General features: G+C 36.9%; 1 protein-coding gene across 6 annotated transcripts in view; it reads left to right on the forward strand.

The window, feature by feature from the left end:
• Positions 1-17,474, forward strand: part of LOC132386019 (nucleolar transcription factor 1-like) — a 101,188-nt gene that overhangs the window by 53,398 nt on the left and 30,316 nt on the right. For 5 of the 6 annotated variants that reach the window (XM_059958292.1, XM_059958287.1, XM_059958291.1 and 2 more), the window contains one exon: positions 11,326-11,481. In XM_059958292.1, the coding sequence (XP_059814275.1) occupies positions 11,326-11,481 (156 nt within the window). The remainder of the gene's footprint in view (positions 1-11,325; positions 11,482-17,474) is intronic. The other variant, XM_059958290.1, reaches the window with a different exon arrangement.

Consider the following 17,474-nt stretch of genomic DNA (forward strand, 5'->3'; position numbering starts at 1 on the left):
TTTTTCTTATATATTAGTTATCTTTTTTCTATCTTTCTTCTTTTTTGCCTGGATGGTTGGGGAGAAACTCATAGCAACATGGAGAATTTTAAAGAATTCCCAAGGTATTATGAATGATTAATTAACTTACTTTTTAAAGTTTTAATGTTAATGGAATTAATGGACCTGTGAAAAGAAAAAGAGTTTTAACATATATTAAGAAAATGAAAGGAGATACAGCTCTTTTACAAGAAACACATTTAACAGAAACAGAACATAAGAAATTAAAGAGGGATTGGGTTGGAAATGTCATTGCAGCTTCATTTAATTCAAAATCGAGAGGAGTTGCAATTTTGGTTAATAAATCTTTACCAATTAAAATACAAAATGTAATAATTCATTCTGGGGGGAGATATGTGATTATACATTGTCAAATTTTTTCAGAATTATGGACTTTTATGAACATTTATGCACCAAATGAAAATGATGCAAAATTCATACAAGAAGTTTTTTTGAATTTGGCTGATGCACATGATAAAATATTAATAGGTGGAGATTTTAATTTTTGTTTAGATCCAGTTTTGGATAGGTCAAATAAAATTGCTACAAAATTAAAAGTAATAAAACTAACTTTATCATTAATGAAAGATTTAAACCTGATTGATATATGAAGGAAAATTAATCCAAGAGAAAGATTATTTATTTTATTCAAATAGACATATTACTTACTCAAGGATTGATTTTTTTTATGATCAAGAAATATTCAGGATAGAGTGAAAAGTGTGGAATATAAAGCAAGAATATTGTCAGATCATCCCCCCTTGATAATGACAATGATAATGATGGATAAGGAGGAATCGATATATAGATGGAGATTTAATTCAATTATATTAAAACATCAAGATTTTTGTGATTTTATGAAAAAACATTCAATTTTTTTTGATACAGATTTACATTCAGTTGAGAATAAAATTGTATTATGGGAAGCGACAAAAGCATATTTAAGGGGTCAGATTATAAGTTATACATCTAAAATTAAGAAGGAATACATGGCAGAAATAGATCAATTGGAAGAAGATATCATAAAGTTAGAAAAAGAATCTCAAAGATATATGACAGAAGAAAAACTAAGACTACTTGTTAATAAAAAACTACAATATAATACACTCCAGACATATCGTACAGAAAAAGTAATTATGAGAACTAAACAGAAATATTAGGTGAAAGATCACATAAAATTCTTGCTTGGCAGTTGAAAACAGAACAGGCTTCTAAAACAATAAATGCAATTAGAACAAGTGTAAATAAGGTTACTTATAAACCTTTAGAAATTAATGAAACTTTAAAAAAATTTTATATTGAACTATATCAATCAGAATCACAAAATAAGATTGCTGAGATAGATAAATTTTTATCACAAATAACCCAAAATTAAATTTGGAAGAACAGAAAGGATTAGATATGCCCTTTACATTAAAAGAGGTTGAAGAAGCTTTAGAATCACTTCAGAGTAACAAATCCCCAGAAGAAGATGATTTTCCTCCTGAATTTTATAAAAAATTTAAAGATTTATTAATTCCTCCTTTTATGGAATTAATATACCGTGGAAAGAATGCATAAACTCCCACAATCTTTTTTAACAGTGATCATAACTGTATTGCCAAAAAAAAGATAGAGATCCTTTAAAACCAACATCATATAGGCCTATTTTTTTGTTGAATACAGATTATAAAATAATAGCAAAAATTTTATCTAATATCTAAATATTTACCAAAATTAATACATATGGATCAAACAGGTTTTATTAAAAACAGACAATCAATGGATAATATAACCCGGTTACTTAGTATAATTCATTTGGCACAAAAAAGAGAGGAAATGAGTGTGGCAGTTGCTTTGGATGCAGAAAAAGCATTTGATAGATTGGAATGGGATTTTTTTATTTAAGGTATTGGAAAAATATGAGTTAGGAAAATCTTTTATACAATGGATTAAAACTTTAAATACTAATCCTCAAGCTAAAGTAGTTACAAATGGTCAGATTTCAACACCAATTTGCTTAACGAGGTCAACTAGACAAGGCTGCCCATTATCAACTGCTTTATCACCCTAATGCTTTATTTGTATGGGCAATAGAACCATTAGCTGAATTAATTAGAACAGATTCAGACATTGGGGGCTTTAGAGTTAATCAAGAAGAATATTAGAATATTAGCAAATATCATTTGCTGATGATGTTTTGATTTATTTAACAAACCCATTGCAATCTTTGCAAAGATTATCTTTTAGATTGGAACAATATGGGAAAGTATCAGGGTATAAAGTAAATTGGGATAAAAGTGAAATTTTACCCCTCATCAAAGGAAATTACAATCAATGTCGATTAGCAACAATTTCTATGGTCAATAAATGGGATAAAATATTTAGGTATTAGAGTTGATAATGATGTAAAAAATTTATATAAACAAAATTATTTCCCATTATTAAAAAAAATAAAGGAGGATCTTGATAAATGGATGATGTTACCAATAACATTAATAGGTAGAGTTAATGCTGTAAAAATGAATATATTTCCTAGATTGCAATATTTATTTCAAAATTTACCAATACAATTACTTCAGAAGTTTTTCAAGAACTGAATAAATATGTAAGAAAATTTCTTTGGAAAGGAAAGATGTCAAGAATATCATTGGAAAAATTGACATGTAAATTTGATCTAGGAGGGTTACAACTTCCAAATTTTAAGAATTATTATAAAGCAAATCAACTTAGATTTATTGCATCTTTTTTTGATGAAGATAAACCGGCATGGATTAGAATAGAATTGGATAAGATAGGAGAAAGCGTACCAGAAGATTTTATATATATATGGGAATCTAAATGGATACGGGAAAAAAATGTATCTCCTATATTAAGACACTTGATTGATTTATGGAATAAGGTAAGTATGGATGATGAGATAAAGAAATCTTTATTAGCAAAAACAAACTAATTCAAAATAGGCTTATTCCTTTTACAATGGATAATAAACTTTTACATAATTGGTTCCAAAAGGGGATTAAATATATAGGTGATTGTTTTGAAGGAGGTATATTGATGTTGTTTGATCAATTAAAAAATAAATATAAAATATCAAATAACACTCTGTTATTTTCAATTAAAGGCTTGTTTACGAGAAAAGTTGGGTCAAACAACGTTGATGCCAAAATCTAGTGAAATAGAAATATTAATTCGAAAAGGAAAAATTAAAAAATTTACTTCTTGTATGTATAATTTGTTTCAAAAACAGACAATTAAATGAGGAATTCATAAATCAAGACAAAAATGGGAATTTGATTTGAATGTTAAAATTGATGGGAAAAACTGGTCAAGATTATGTTCTGATAGTATGAGAAATACAATAGATTTTTGACTTAGATTAATACAATGTAATTTTTTACATCAATTATATTTAACACCACAGAAAATAAATAGATTAAATTCAAATATGTCTGACCAATGTTTTTGATGTAATCAAGAAATTGGTACCTTTTTACATTCTACTTGGTCTTGTTTTAAAATTCAACCATTTTGGATAAATCTAAGACTTCTATTGGACCAAATTACTGGAGTACAACTCCCACATAGTCCAGTATTATTTTTATTAGGAGAAATTAAAGGGACAATACCAAAACTTAAATTGAATAAGTATCAGAAAAAAATTATAAAAATTGCATTGGCAGTAGCCAAAAAAGTTATCGCAGTTACCTGGAAATTTGATTTATATTTAACTATGGATTGTTGGAATAATGAAATACATAGTTGTATTCTACTTGAAAAAATTACATACAATCTAAGAAATGGATATGATATATTTTTGAAAATTTGGCTCCCATACCTACAAAAGACAGGATTAAATACATAGGTCCTTTGAAGATAAAATTATAAAGTAATTGGGGAAAGTAAAAATAAATATTAAAATTATTATGAACTCCATGGAGCACGTGGGGATCCTCCGATATCCAGGCAATCTTTCTCTTTTTTTTCTTCCTTTAGATAAGGGTTAAGGGGGGGTTAATGTTATTTTTCTTACTATTTATCATCACATTTATTGTTTATAATTTCCTGAAATTTAATAAATAAATAAATATAAAAGAGATGAAAAGAAATTCAGATGCTAAACTGAAGCCTACAGATATCCAACTAGGAACTTTTACAGGAAAACATATAACTCTTATGGAATAAAATTGATAATAGTTAAATACAACTAATAAGCCATATTGAGCTTCTGATGAAAACAGAAGGCCAGCATTGTGGGTTCATGATTAGTTGAGACACCTACAGAATAATTAGGAATCTATCCATCAATTTTATTCCACATCCCCTGCAATGATGTCAACTGAAGGTGAATTATGACAAGTACTGGAAGATGCTGCAAATGTCTCCTTGCTGTATGATATGATCTGTGGCTCAACAGAGGGCAAACAGATGTTCAAGTCCACTGTTTGGAAAGCATATCAGATCAAGGAAGGACCAGGTTGCCCAGAAGAAAAGTGATGAAGTGGTCCAATTATAACATTTTTTGTAGGCCACATATCTGAGAAAGCTTCTGATATGTTAATCAGGCAGTTACTTGTGAAATGTTGCTTGGTTTTCAGTTGGATGAGAGTTCAAAGAAATTCAGGAAAGTTGCAAGCATCTGACTTTTGTGAGTATAAAGAATCAGAATCTACTTTGTGTGCATTAAGGTTATTGCGTAAACTAATGGGAGAAAAAAAGCTGCTTGTAAAAATAGATACAGAAACCAAAAATCAGATGGCTGAATGGAAAGCCAAAAAGAAGGGAGTCAATGGAGATTAAAAAGACAGAGGATTTGACTTCCAGTATGGCTCAGATACAGCCAGCAGCATTATCAGTAAGGGCTCGCGGCTGGTCTTATTTCCCCCTCAGTAAGAAAGGGTTTATTTAAGTAGAAAAGTGGGTCTTGTAGCACGAAAGGGGGTAACGAAAGAAGAGGAAAACCGCAACGAAAGCCGAAGACAAGCAGTAAAATACCGACTGATGGTGAGGACAACCAAGCTGAACACGAGGATATGGAGGCTGTTCATGCCAACATCATGGCAAAATACAGACGCTTCGCTCGGATATGAAAAAAGAACTGAGTGATCCTATGGGTTTTCTAAAGAAGGAACTGGAGGATTTCAGAGAAGAAATTAACTAGAAGTTGAATGTTGTTGTTGGTGATTTAAAAGAAATAACAGGCAGAGTTGAGGATATGGAGCAAAGGGTGACAGAAGTGGAGGAATGGAAGGCCGAGGCCAGGGCGGTTCATTCCCGCACACTGGAACTTCAGATTATTCAAGCTTGGCTAACAGACCTGGAGGCGTGTTCAGGAATAACATAAGTATCCATGGAATTTCTGAGGGGGTGGAAGGAGACAACATACAGGAATTAACGGGAAATTTATTAAAACAGACTTGTCCCTTCCCAACGTTGCCCTCGGCATTCAACGCTGCCGTCGATGTCTTGGATCCAAACCACCACAAGGTTCTAGCCCAAGGTCCGTAGTTAGTTACTTTCAGGAGTATAAAATTAAAGAGTTGGTGCTTTGGTCTGCTTGGCAACAACAAGAGATTTATTACAACAGGAAAAGAGTATTTTTTTTGATCAAGACTACCCAACTGAAATACTTATGAAAAGAAAGGCATACTCCTCCATCAGAAAGATGCTTTAAGGAAAGGGGCTGTGGTTCCAGACTCTTTATCCAGCCAAACTTTGAGTGTTTCTTGGCACTGGAAGTCATCAGAGGTGACAGAAGGCCTGAAGAACAGGGGATTTTTCCTGGACTGTGTCGTGGCCCCCACGGAAGGCACGGCCACGGTGAAACTGAGGCAGCTTTCCTGGGAGACAGCTGGTGCAAAATCCCGTTGGGAATGAGAAACATCTGAAAAACACCCAGGTCAAGCTAAAGGAATTTCGATGCAACAAAGATACTGTGAGAGCTCTCAAAAGTATAGTGATGAAATATCCTTCAGCTAGGTCGGTAAAATCATATCTACCCTAACACCAAACGATAATTGACTTTGGATTAAGAACTTAAAAATAGAACATGATTTTTCCTCTGTAAGCTCTTATTACTATAAAGGACCACAAGCTTGGGAACTAATGTTTGATTTTGTTCTTTTTTGTGCATGGTCCTGATTTCAATTATTCAGAAGCATCAACCTGCGCTAGCTGGGGCCTCTTCGGGTTTAAAGGCTTACCCCCACCCCCAACTTAGAAGTTTGGTTTAACTTCAAAGATGGAAGTCACAGATACATGTTAAATGTTAGCTTGTCGTACAGACAGAAGTTCATTTGTTTAGATCATCTAGGGATCTCTTTTATTGGTGTGGAATGCCATATCAAGAATACAGAGTCATCACCCTTAATGTGAATGGGTTACAAGAACCCAATAAAAAGGAGTGAGGCATAGCTAAAATAAAGATGAAAAAGTAAGATACAATCTTTTGGCAAGAAACGCACCTTTCAAAGATTGAACATGAGAAGTTACGCAAATTGGGATTTGAAAATTTGTTATTATTCTTCTTTTGAGAGGGAAAGCACAAGGGGAATTACAATATTAATCTCAAATAAAGTAAATTTCCAGTTCTCCTCACAGATTACAGACAAAGAAGGGTGTTACTTACTGGTGAAGGGTTTTATTGATCATAAAGAAGTTACTCTACTGAATGTTTACAGGTCACACAGGAAATGATAAACAGCTGATTAAGAAGGTTTTTAATATGATAGCTATGGAAACATCTGGTGTGGTAATAGGTGGGGGAGACTGGATATTCAGTTACACCCCTGGACTCCTCCAATAGAACAAAAAAGATAAACCCAGAAACATTACATGTCAAGAAACTGTTCAAAGAAATAGGCATGATAGATTATGGAGAGAGTTACAGCCACGATAGGCAGTTCACCTTTTCTTCTCACCCCCATTCTGTGTACTCAAGAATAGATTTTTTTAATGTTTAATTCAGAGAGACACATGATCATAAAATGAGATATAGGGCTAAGAGACATCTCTGACCATGCAGGGGTTTACTTAACATTACATTTAGACAACAAACCCAAAGATACCTTGTGGAGACTTAATACCAGTCTTTTGAATGATCCCTTATGTTTAAAATACCTAAAGAAAGAGTTTGAAGATTATATGATATTTAACGATAATGTAACGGTATCCCCAGCACTCTGGGATGCTGCAAGTTATTAGGGGTAAACTCATAAAGTAGTCAGCTCAGAAGAAGAAGGAAAAAGAGAAACAAATCAAGGATCTTATTGAAAAACTACAGTTTTTGGAGAGGAAGCATATGGAGTATAATGACAGTAATGTCTTAAATTTTGGATACAAAATGAATTCTGAATAATATCTATGAAAGTGATGTTAAGAAGAGAGCTGTCTGTTAAACAAAATTTCTATGAGAATGTTCCCAAATCTATTAAATTACTTGCATGAAGAATACGTAAACAACAGGCTGAGAGATCTATATATAGGGTGAAAGACACCCCCCCCCCCCCAGACTAATAAGATGCTTCACAATTGTAGAGTTAGCAGAAATATCTAATTTCTTAAAGATTTACTATCTGTAGGTACGGAGCAAAATAAACTAATAACTCAGCAGATAACAAGAAGAAATAGGTAAGGCTATATCAGCATTAAAAACAAATAAAATGTGAGGTGCTGATGGCTATCCAGTAGAATGGTACAAAATTTTCAGAGAGATAATAGTACCAATGCTTACGAAATGTTTTAATTATGTTCTCGGAGGAGGGGAGACTCCATTGTCCTGGAATCAAGCAATAATTTCAGTAGTTCCTAGAAGTGGTAAGGATCGGACTGAATGCAGTTTCTATAGGCCCACAACTGTTCTAAACAGAGAGTATAGATTATTTGCATTAATATAGGTAAAATGATTGGAAAATACAATTCCAGATCTAATTGACTCAGATCAAACAGATTTTGTAAAAAGCAGGCAAATCCTGGACAATGTGAGAAGGGCCCTTCATCTCATTGACTATATGAGCAATAATAACCTGGAATCTGTAGTTATTAGTCTTGTTGCTGAGAAGGCCTTTGACTAGGTACGATGGGAATATCTCTTCTTGGTACTTAAACGGTTTGGTTTTAATAATCAGGTAGTTGGATGTCTGAAATCTTTATATTCCTCTCCTACAGTCAGAATTAAAATAAATAGGAATTTATCTAAAACAACTTTTCTTGAAAGGGGATGTCGAGAAGGGTGCCCCTAAGCCCCATGCTTTTCGCTCTTTTATTGAGACATTGGCCCAGGCAATCAAAGAAGACAAGATTATAACAGGTGTACTGATCAGAGATACAGAATATAAGATCTGTCTATGTCCAGATGACATTCTCGTGACTCTTACCAATCCCAGTGCAGGTTTGCCTAAATAATTATCCCTGCTGAAAGAACTCGGTCTTACTCTGGCTGTTAATAAAATTTACATAAAACCCAAACTTTAAATTTACAGAATGAATAAATTCAAACAGAAAGGTAATATTATTAAATACCTAGGAGTGCAAATACCTGAAGACTTGTTTACTATCTCCAAACCTAATTATATTCCCATAACAGCTGATATTAAGGCAGACTTAAATAGATGGTCCTGACGAAGGGTCTCGGCCCGAAACGTTGACTGCTCCTTTCAACGGATGCTGCCCGACCTGCTGAGTTCCTCCGGCTTGTTTGTACGTATTGATTTGACCACAGCATCTGCAGTGTACTTTGTGTTAAATTCATTGTTACCAGTGACTATGTATAATTGAATGGAAACCATAAAGATGAATGTCTGTTGAAGTACCTTTTAAGTAATTTAATGAATGGAAAAGAATGATTTCAACATTTATTTGGGGAAAATAGAAACCAAGAATTAGATTTCAGACATTACAGCTGCCTAAGGATAAAGGAGGATTTGCTCTGAAGACTGTTATAGAGCAGCACAGCTGTGCAGTCTGGTCTGTTGGTGTGACCCTAATTGTGAGGCAAAGTGGATGGATTTAGAACAAAGTCTAATAAATATCCCTCTCCAATCTTTACTGGGGGATAAAACACTCCCAAAGAAGCATTTAAATAAACTGACTACGGTAGGTGGACAACAGTCCCTCTAAACATCTGGTACAAAGAATTTAAAGACCCAAAATTTGAATGAAATGTAAGAATACTACGTTGGGTGGCACATGACACAGAATTCCTTCCAGCCCAATTGGATGGTAGATTTACACATCGGACAAATAAGGGAATCACCTTATACTGTACAATATCCTCCATTAAGGTTTGGAGTCCTTTCAACAACTCACAGAAACTTATCACTTAGAGAAATAAGACTTCATTAGATATCTTCAACTAAGACAATATTTCAATAATATTAAAACTATTGGAAAGAAAGGTTTAAGTCTGATTAATATATTCATTGATGTGTATAAAAGTAATATTAAAAAGAAACTGATAACCAGGATTTACTCGATTTTACTATCTAACGGATTTCTCCACGATATACGTTAAATCAAAATGGGAAAAATGAACCAATATAAAACTGATAGAAGATGATTGGTTAAACATATGCAGAACACATTCCACTACTTCAAGCTCAGGTCTGTGGAGGGAATTCACCTGGAAGAATACCTTAAGATTTTTCATAATGCCAAAAATAAAGATGTTACAAAGTAACAGACCTGAACAAGGTCAGTGTTGGAGAGTGTGTTATATTATGTTGGCTGATCATTTTCAATTCAATGAATTCCACAGATTCACCACCCTTGGGCTGAAGAAAATCTTCCTCATCTCTGTTCTACAGGGATGTCCTATTCTGAGTCTGTGCCATTTGGTTCTAAACACCCACTAAGCAAAAATACTCTCCATGTCCACTTTGAGTCTTTCAATGTTCAATAAGTTTAATTGAATAACCTCTCTTATAAACTCCAGCAAATTCAGGCCCAGAACTATCAAATGTTCAACATGCATTAATCTTTAATTTCTGGGATCATTCTTGTGAACCTGCTCTGGACCCTCTCCAATGCTAGTACATATGTTCATAGATAAGGACCTGAAGTTGCTCCAAATACAGTGAGGTATAATGCTTTTACATCCTGGTTCTTATATTCTAATTCTATTGAATGCTAACATTGATTGTGTTTGCCTTCCTTACCATCAACTGGATCTACAAATTAGCCTTTAGGGAGGTCTGCACAAAGTCTTCCAAGTCTGACTTTTGAATTTTCTTCCACTGCAGAAAATAGTTTACACCTTTTAGTTTTCCCTCTTCCAAAGTGCATGATTATCTAAATAGTTGTGAAAAAAGTGGTCCCAATATTGATCCCTGTTGAATAACATAGTCACCAGCAGCCAACCAAATAAGGCTCTCTTTATTCGCACATTTTGTCTCTTATCTTACTAGTTAGGCATTGTTCTAACTGTCTTAGTTTCTTTTCTGTAATACCATGGGCTCTATAACTGGTTTATCTGTCTCATGTACAAAGCCTATCAATGGCCGTCTGAAAATCCAAGTAATAAACTGATCAATATGTAATTATGTCATTATTTCTGTATCTTCTATTTAACTGAATACCTTCCTTCTACAACAATTTGTGCTGCCTTAGTTAACTATTGAAACTAAGTTTTCTAGTTATCATGTGGGTATATCTATGCAGCAGCATTGCTAAGAGTTCAGTGCTGCCAGAGTTGCAAGAATAACCTTGTTCACTAACTTGGTGTACCCTTACAGGATTCTGTTTATCCTTCTAAGTTCATTCCAAAAGCTGGATACCAAAAGCTTGGCATTGATAATCATTTAATAATTTGAATGCATATTTTGTACCATTCTTTTGAAAATCCCATTCTTCATTGTTTGGGTACCATAATTAAAACTAAATATGAATCCAGACCATTCCACTTAATTATTCATCTCTTGAAATAAATTATAAATATTTCTGCTCTCTGAAATAGTGATCTATGTGGGTGGATTAATTGTACATTTTAGTGGTAATTAAAAAGGCAAGTAGATGATTTGGCAGGAAAAAACTACTTTGCAGAATTTCCTGTATTGTATTTACTGGGATGGTAGGCATTAGAGGAAAATTGATAATGTGCATTTGGTCCTCTGCATCCACAAGAGTTCATCCACACCTGGTAGACTTGAGCTTTGTTTTTGTGCATTACAATTTGAGGCATGTGTCATGACATCCTTTGTGGGAAAGTGATTCTGAATTAAATAGGACCAAGGGAGAAAGGTAAAGGAAGTGAAAGACCAGCTGCTAGAGTAAGCAAATGGTTAAAGGGTCTCTTCTCACATTTGTTATCAGACAACTACTGACAAACCAAAGCGTCCAATCTCAGCCATGTTTATTTTTTCGGAAGAGAAGCGTAAGAAGTTGCAAGAGGAGGAGCCAGAACTCTCGGAAAGTGAACTGACACGAAAATTGGCCAGAATGTGGACTGAGCTCTCTGAAAAGAAAAAGGTAATCATTTTGCAGCTAACAATTTCCACAATGTGGACTGCCAGTAGCTCACTATAGATTGAATAATGCAGTTATATATTTGCATATAGGTGCCCTGATTTTCTCAATATTCCAAAATCATATGTGTACTATATAGCTTACATTATAATAAGGGACTACTTTATGTTTTAGTAACATATTGTCTTCCTCCCCCGAAAATTGAAAATTTCTAAAACACTCTTCAGAGTGTTTAAATGTGAAGATACTGACTGGCTGGTGTAGTGTGTACAGGGTTAATGAAGCTTTTTAAAAATGCAGTCATGACATGCCGGAACGGATGGTCACTGCAGTGCAACATTTCATAATTTTCTTGAACGCAGCCTCCAACACCACAACAACAATGGTGGACGGCTTTAGGAGACTGCCCCTGTGCAGAATGTTACTGCAGCTTTGCAGTATGACCGAGAATTGCAACCTCCCACACAACCTAACAATTTCAGAACAGACGGCAACGAGACTGAAGCCAGAAGAGTTAGAAATGTACTCACCAAATACTTCGACCCATAACTTACTGAATAAATAAGTATACTCACTTTGCCCTGTTTTCTGACCTTGCTTTTAGGAAGGCGGTTTACCTATTTATGCAAGTACTTCTCTGACAATAGACAGCCTAATGTAACATTGTATGGAAGTATAAGATAACACTGATGCAGACATGTTTTATACATTTAGTAAGGTGCTTTATTAATGTATTGCATGTGCAAATGTTCAATAGATGCAATTGTCACCACTTCCACTTCCAAAAACGTCATTTTTAAGTAGTAGCTTATGTTTGGCACAGACGTGAAAATGTGAAGACCAAAAAAAGAAAATTGTAAGTTTCACTTTTACTCATGGAAAAATAAAATCACTTTTGCCCAGTAACTCATTTTATTGCACATGTTAAATACAGCAAAATAATACAGAAAGCCATGGCAAAAGTAAAGGCAAACAAATGAGGTAACAGCAAATTTCACTTTTGCCCAGTAATAAGCCTTTTTGCATGTAGCTGTAGCTGTCGTCCCTTTCATCAGTGAAGACTATGGCTGTAGGAAATGCTTCCAATACTGTCCATAAATTCCTCATTGGTTGCCTCCAGTATTTGTTTTTTTTTAGTTTTAGACCTCCTGCATGAGAGCCAACAGCTGTCCTGGAAGTGGCTGTGGATTCCTTTTAAGTTTTTCTAGTTTGTAACTGGACACATGTGCTCCAAGTCTTTCACCGGGAGATTCGACACCAAACATGTCACTTGTTTTCTGTAGATGTGTCCTGCACATGCCCAGTAGGAGGAGATTTGCCCAAATACTCGTTTTAATATGGATGGAGGAATTTTCAAAAAAAAATCTGGTGTAGACACCTATCATTTTTACACGAAACCAGTGTTTTCAAAATTATCCGGTCTAGTGTGGATGTAGCCTTACATTGAAAGAGTGGAGTTATATTGTGATGCTAGATGAAAAGAAAGCCAGCATCTTACTCAGTATTATAGGAGCAAAAACATACAGACTGCTACAGAGCTTGTTAACCCCTGAAAAGCCAGCTGACAAAACATTCAAGCAAATAGTAGACACTCTCCAACAGCATTTAAACCCCAAACCACTGGTCATTGCTGATACATTTAAATTTCAGAGATGGACTCAGAGCAAAAATGAAAGCATTTCTGAATATTGTGCAAATTTGAAGCTGGTCTATTGAAAGCATTGAGAGATAGTTGGTGTGTGGCATGCACTGTGAGACCACACAGAAGAAGCTCCTGTGTGAAAAAGACCTTACATTAGAGAAGGCACTAAACGTCGCAATATCATCGGAAATAGTTGCACGAGTTGCTTCAGAGATACAACAAAAATCTCTGGAAATTGTAAAATGTGACTGAACAGAAATGAAAGAAAGAAATGTTACTGTTGTGGGAACTTATGACATGACCCTGAGGACTGTTGGTTTAAATACAAAGAATGCAGAAACTGTGGTAAACTGGGCCACATTGGCAGAGTACACAAAGCTAGTAAACAGCAGAAAAATACAGAGAAACAAGAACCCCAGAAAGGAAAACACAGTAATTCACACAAAATGAAAGAAGGCAGTTCTGATGAAAACGACTCGGTCTCAGTGAATTGTCTTGTCTGCATCTTCACAGCGTGAAGGAGACAGATGATCGAAGAGTAATATGGATCACTCCCCAAGTGGCAGGCGTGAGACTGAAAATGGAGTTGGACACTGGCTCAGCTTTAACAGTGATCTCTGTACACGACTACCAACAACTGTTTTCACACATCCCTCTGAAACGAACTAAACTACTGCTAAAGATTTACACAGGACGGAAAATGCATCCCAAAGGTAAAATTAAAGTGACAGTGATCCACGGAGACAAAACACAGCAGCTGATCCTCTATGTACTGAAAATTGGCTGGCTCAGTAAAATCCAGTTTGATTGGCAAACCATCAAAGCACTAAATGTGTCAGCAAAGGAGTGCAGCAAAGCTACACCTGAGAGACTGTCACAAATACTTGCTGACTCTGAGGAAGTGTTCATGAAAGGAATAGGAAATCTATGCCTTCTGGGCATGAAGGCAAAGATTGAGATTGAGGAAAATACATGTCCAAAATTTCACAAAGCCAGACCAGTGCCATAAGCAATCCGACCTACAGTAGAGGCAGAGCTGAAAAATCTGCAGCAGACTGGGGTCCTGTCAAAAGTGGATTGGAGTGAATAGGCCAAACCTATTATTCCAGTGATGAAGAAAACCTCCAGCACAAAACCAGGAAAACCAAGCAAGGAGCGTATACGTGGAGACTTTAAAGTGACTGTTAACCCAGTTCTCCGCACAGTACAGTATCCTCTACCCTGCATTGAGGACATTTTTACTTTCGTATCAGGAGGGGAAGATTTCACAAAAATTGATTTGACCCAGGCTTACATTCAAATGGGAATCGATGAAGCATCCAAGAAATACCTGACAATAAATATACACAAAAGGACTTTATCAGGTTGGTGTTTGGGATAGCATCAGCTCCTGCGATCTGGCAAAGGGAAATGGACCAGGTTCTGCAGGGGATTTCAGGGACTCAGTGTTACCTGGATGACATCATTGTCACTGGCAAAGGTGACGCCAAACATCTTTCCAACCTTGAACAAGTGCTCACCTGGTTATGAGAAAGTGGGCTCAGAGCTAATGGACAGAAATGTAAGTTTTTCAAAAAGGAAATATACTGTGAGCATATGATCGACAAGGATGGCTTATACATGTCTCAAGACAGGATAGAAGACAAGATAGAAGCAGTGCTTAAGGCACCACCACCTGAAAATGTGTCTCAGCTGAGAGCATATCTTGGACTAGTGAAATGCTGGTGGAGGCTTGGGCCAGTGGCCTAATCCTGCACCTGTATTTTATGGTCTTATGGATGCGATACGGTACTTACAAAGCCATCCCATGCCATCACCTTTATATCTGACCACTTTGCATAACGTTATTCCCAACATATCAGCCGCTGCTGAAAATGGAGAACCCCGTCAAGAAGACCATCATGATATGTCTTAATGAGGCAATCTCTATGGTTTAGGATTGTTTTGAATGAAATAACAGACAAATACTCAAGGAGGCCACACAAGTGGAGGGGACACAAACCTTGAGTAATGTGTCTCATCTGTCACCAGCTGTATCTGCAAGTTTGTGGATGACATTGGCATCTCAAGAACAGTTATCTCATTACCCAGCTAGAAGTCTTGGCTGATACACATGTACATTCCCTATTAAAAGCCTTGGATGTTGCCTTTAGGTTGGGAGACAGACAGATGTCAGAGTAGACCAGAGTAACCTCATCTTAGGTATCAAGAGGGCAAAACATCCTAGGCTCAAAACATTGAGGAACTCTCGCTGTGTATATGGCCAGGAATCAAGTGTATTACTGACAACACAAGAATAACAGCATTGTCTGTACCAATGATGCCTCCCCGGGTGAAGCTCTGAATAATTTTTATGCACACTTCGAGGCATGCAACACAACACCAGCTATGGAAGTTATCTAAGTGAGCAGCTATTGTCAACAAAAACAATTAAAGGTGGATGGGTCAGACAACATCCCGCGCCGAGTACAGTGTGCACAGCAGCTCAATGAATGACGACTTACATGTGTCTCAAGACAAGATAGAAGCAGTGCTTAAGGCACCACCACCTGAAAATGTGTCTCAGCTGAGAGCATATCTTGGACTAGTGAACTTTTACCACGAGGTGTATTACTACAGACGGAGACAATGGAATTCAAGAAACTAAAAGACTCATAACTTCAGACAGGGTGCTCACACACTTTGACCCCTCCTTACCAATCCAAGTGGTTTGTGATGCCTTGCCCCATGGGATAGGAGCTGTGTTACCACACAAGTTTCCAGATGGCTCAGGAAGACCAATAGCCTTTGCCTCAAGATCGCTAACTTCAGCTGAACGCAACTACGCACAGATTGACAGAGAGGCCCTAAGCCATGTGGGGAGTCAAGAGATTCAGTCACTACCTGTATGGTTAAAAGTTTACTCTGTTGACTAACCATCAGCCTCTCGTGTCAATCTTCAACCCAAGGAAAGGCGTTCCAGTGATGACAACACAAAGGCTGCAGCGATGGTCCCTTTTCTTAGGAGGTCACATGTATGACATGGACCACAAGGGGACCAAGCAACATGGCAACGTCCAAGGATTCTGCACAAATGGATTCATCAGAGGTTATTCACAAAACAGTAGTTCAAGTCAAGTCAACGTTTATTGTCATTTTGACCATAAATGCTGGTACAGTACATAGTAAAAATGAGACAATGTTTTTCAGGATCATGGTGTTACATGACACAGTACAAAAAATTAGGCTGAATTACGTAATTAAAAAAAACACAGAGAAAACTACACTAGACTACAGACTTACACAGGACTACATAAAGTGCACAAAAACAGTACAGGCATTACAATAAATAATAAACAGGACAATAGGGCAAGGTGTCAGTCCAGGCTTCAGGTATTGGGGAATCTGATGGCTTGGGGGAAGAAACTTACATGAGAGCCCGAATGCTTCGGAGCCTTTTCCCAGACGGCAGGAGGGAGAGGAGTTTGTATGAGGGGTGTGTGGGGTCCTTCATAATGCTGTTTCCTTTGCAGATGCAGTGTGTAGTGTAAATGTCCATGATGGCGGGAAGAGAGACCCCGATGATCTTCTCAGCTGACCTCACTATACACTGCAGGGTCTTACGATCCGAGACGGTGCAATTTCCGAACCAGGCAGTGATGCAGCTGCTCAGGATGCTCTCAATACAACCCCTGTAGAATGTGATGAGGATAGGGGGTGGGAGATGGACTTTCCTCAGCCTTCGCAGAAAGTAGAGACGCTGATGGGCTTTCTTTGCTATGGAGCTGGTGTTGAGGGACCAGGTGAGATTCTCCGCCAGGTGAACACCAAGAAATTTGGTGCTCTTTACGATCTGTATCGAGGAGCTGTCGATGTTCAGCAGGGAGTGGTCGCTCTGTGCCCTCCTGAAGTCAACAACCATCTCTTTTCTTTCGTTCACATTCAGAGACAGGTTGTTGGCTCTGCACCAGTCCGTTAGCCGCTGCACCTCCTCTCTGTATGTTGACTCGTCGTTCTTGCTGATGAGACCCGCCACGGCCGCGTCACTGGTGAACTTGATGATGTGGTTCCAGCTGTGTGTTGCAGCACAGTCGTGGGTCAGCAGAGTGAACAGCAGTGGACTGAGCACACAGCCCTGGGGAACCCCCGTGCTCAGTGTGATGGTGTTGTAGATGCTGCTCCTGATCTGGACTAACTTGAGATCTCCCAGTCAGGAAGTCTAGGATCCAGTTGCAGAGGGAGGTGTTCAGGCCCAGTAAGCTCAGCTTTCCAATCAGTTTCTGAGGGATGATTGTGTTGAATGCTGAACTGAAGTCTATGAACAGCATCCGAACGTATGTGTCTTTTTTGTCCAGGTGGGTTAGGGCCAGGTGGA

This window comes from Hypanus sabinus, assembly GCF_030144855.1.
Source record: "Hypanus sabinus isolate sHypSab1 chromosome Y unlocalized genomic scaffold, sHypSab1.hap1 SUPER_Y_unloc_18, whole genome shotgun sequence".
Lineage (NCBI taxonomy): Eukaryota > Metazoa > Chordata > Chondrichthyes > Myliobatiformes > Dasyatidae > Hypanus > Hypanus sabinus.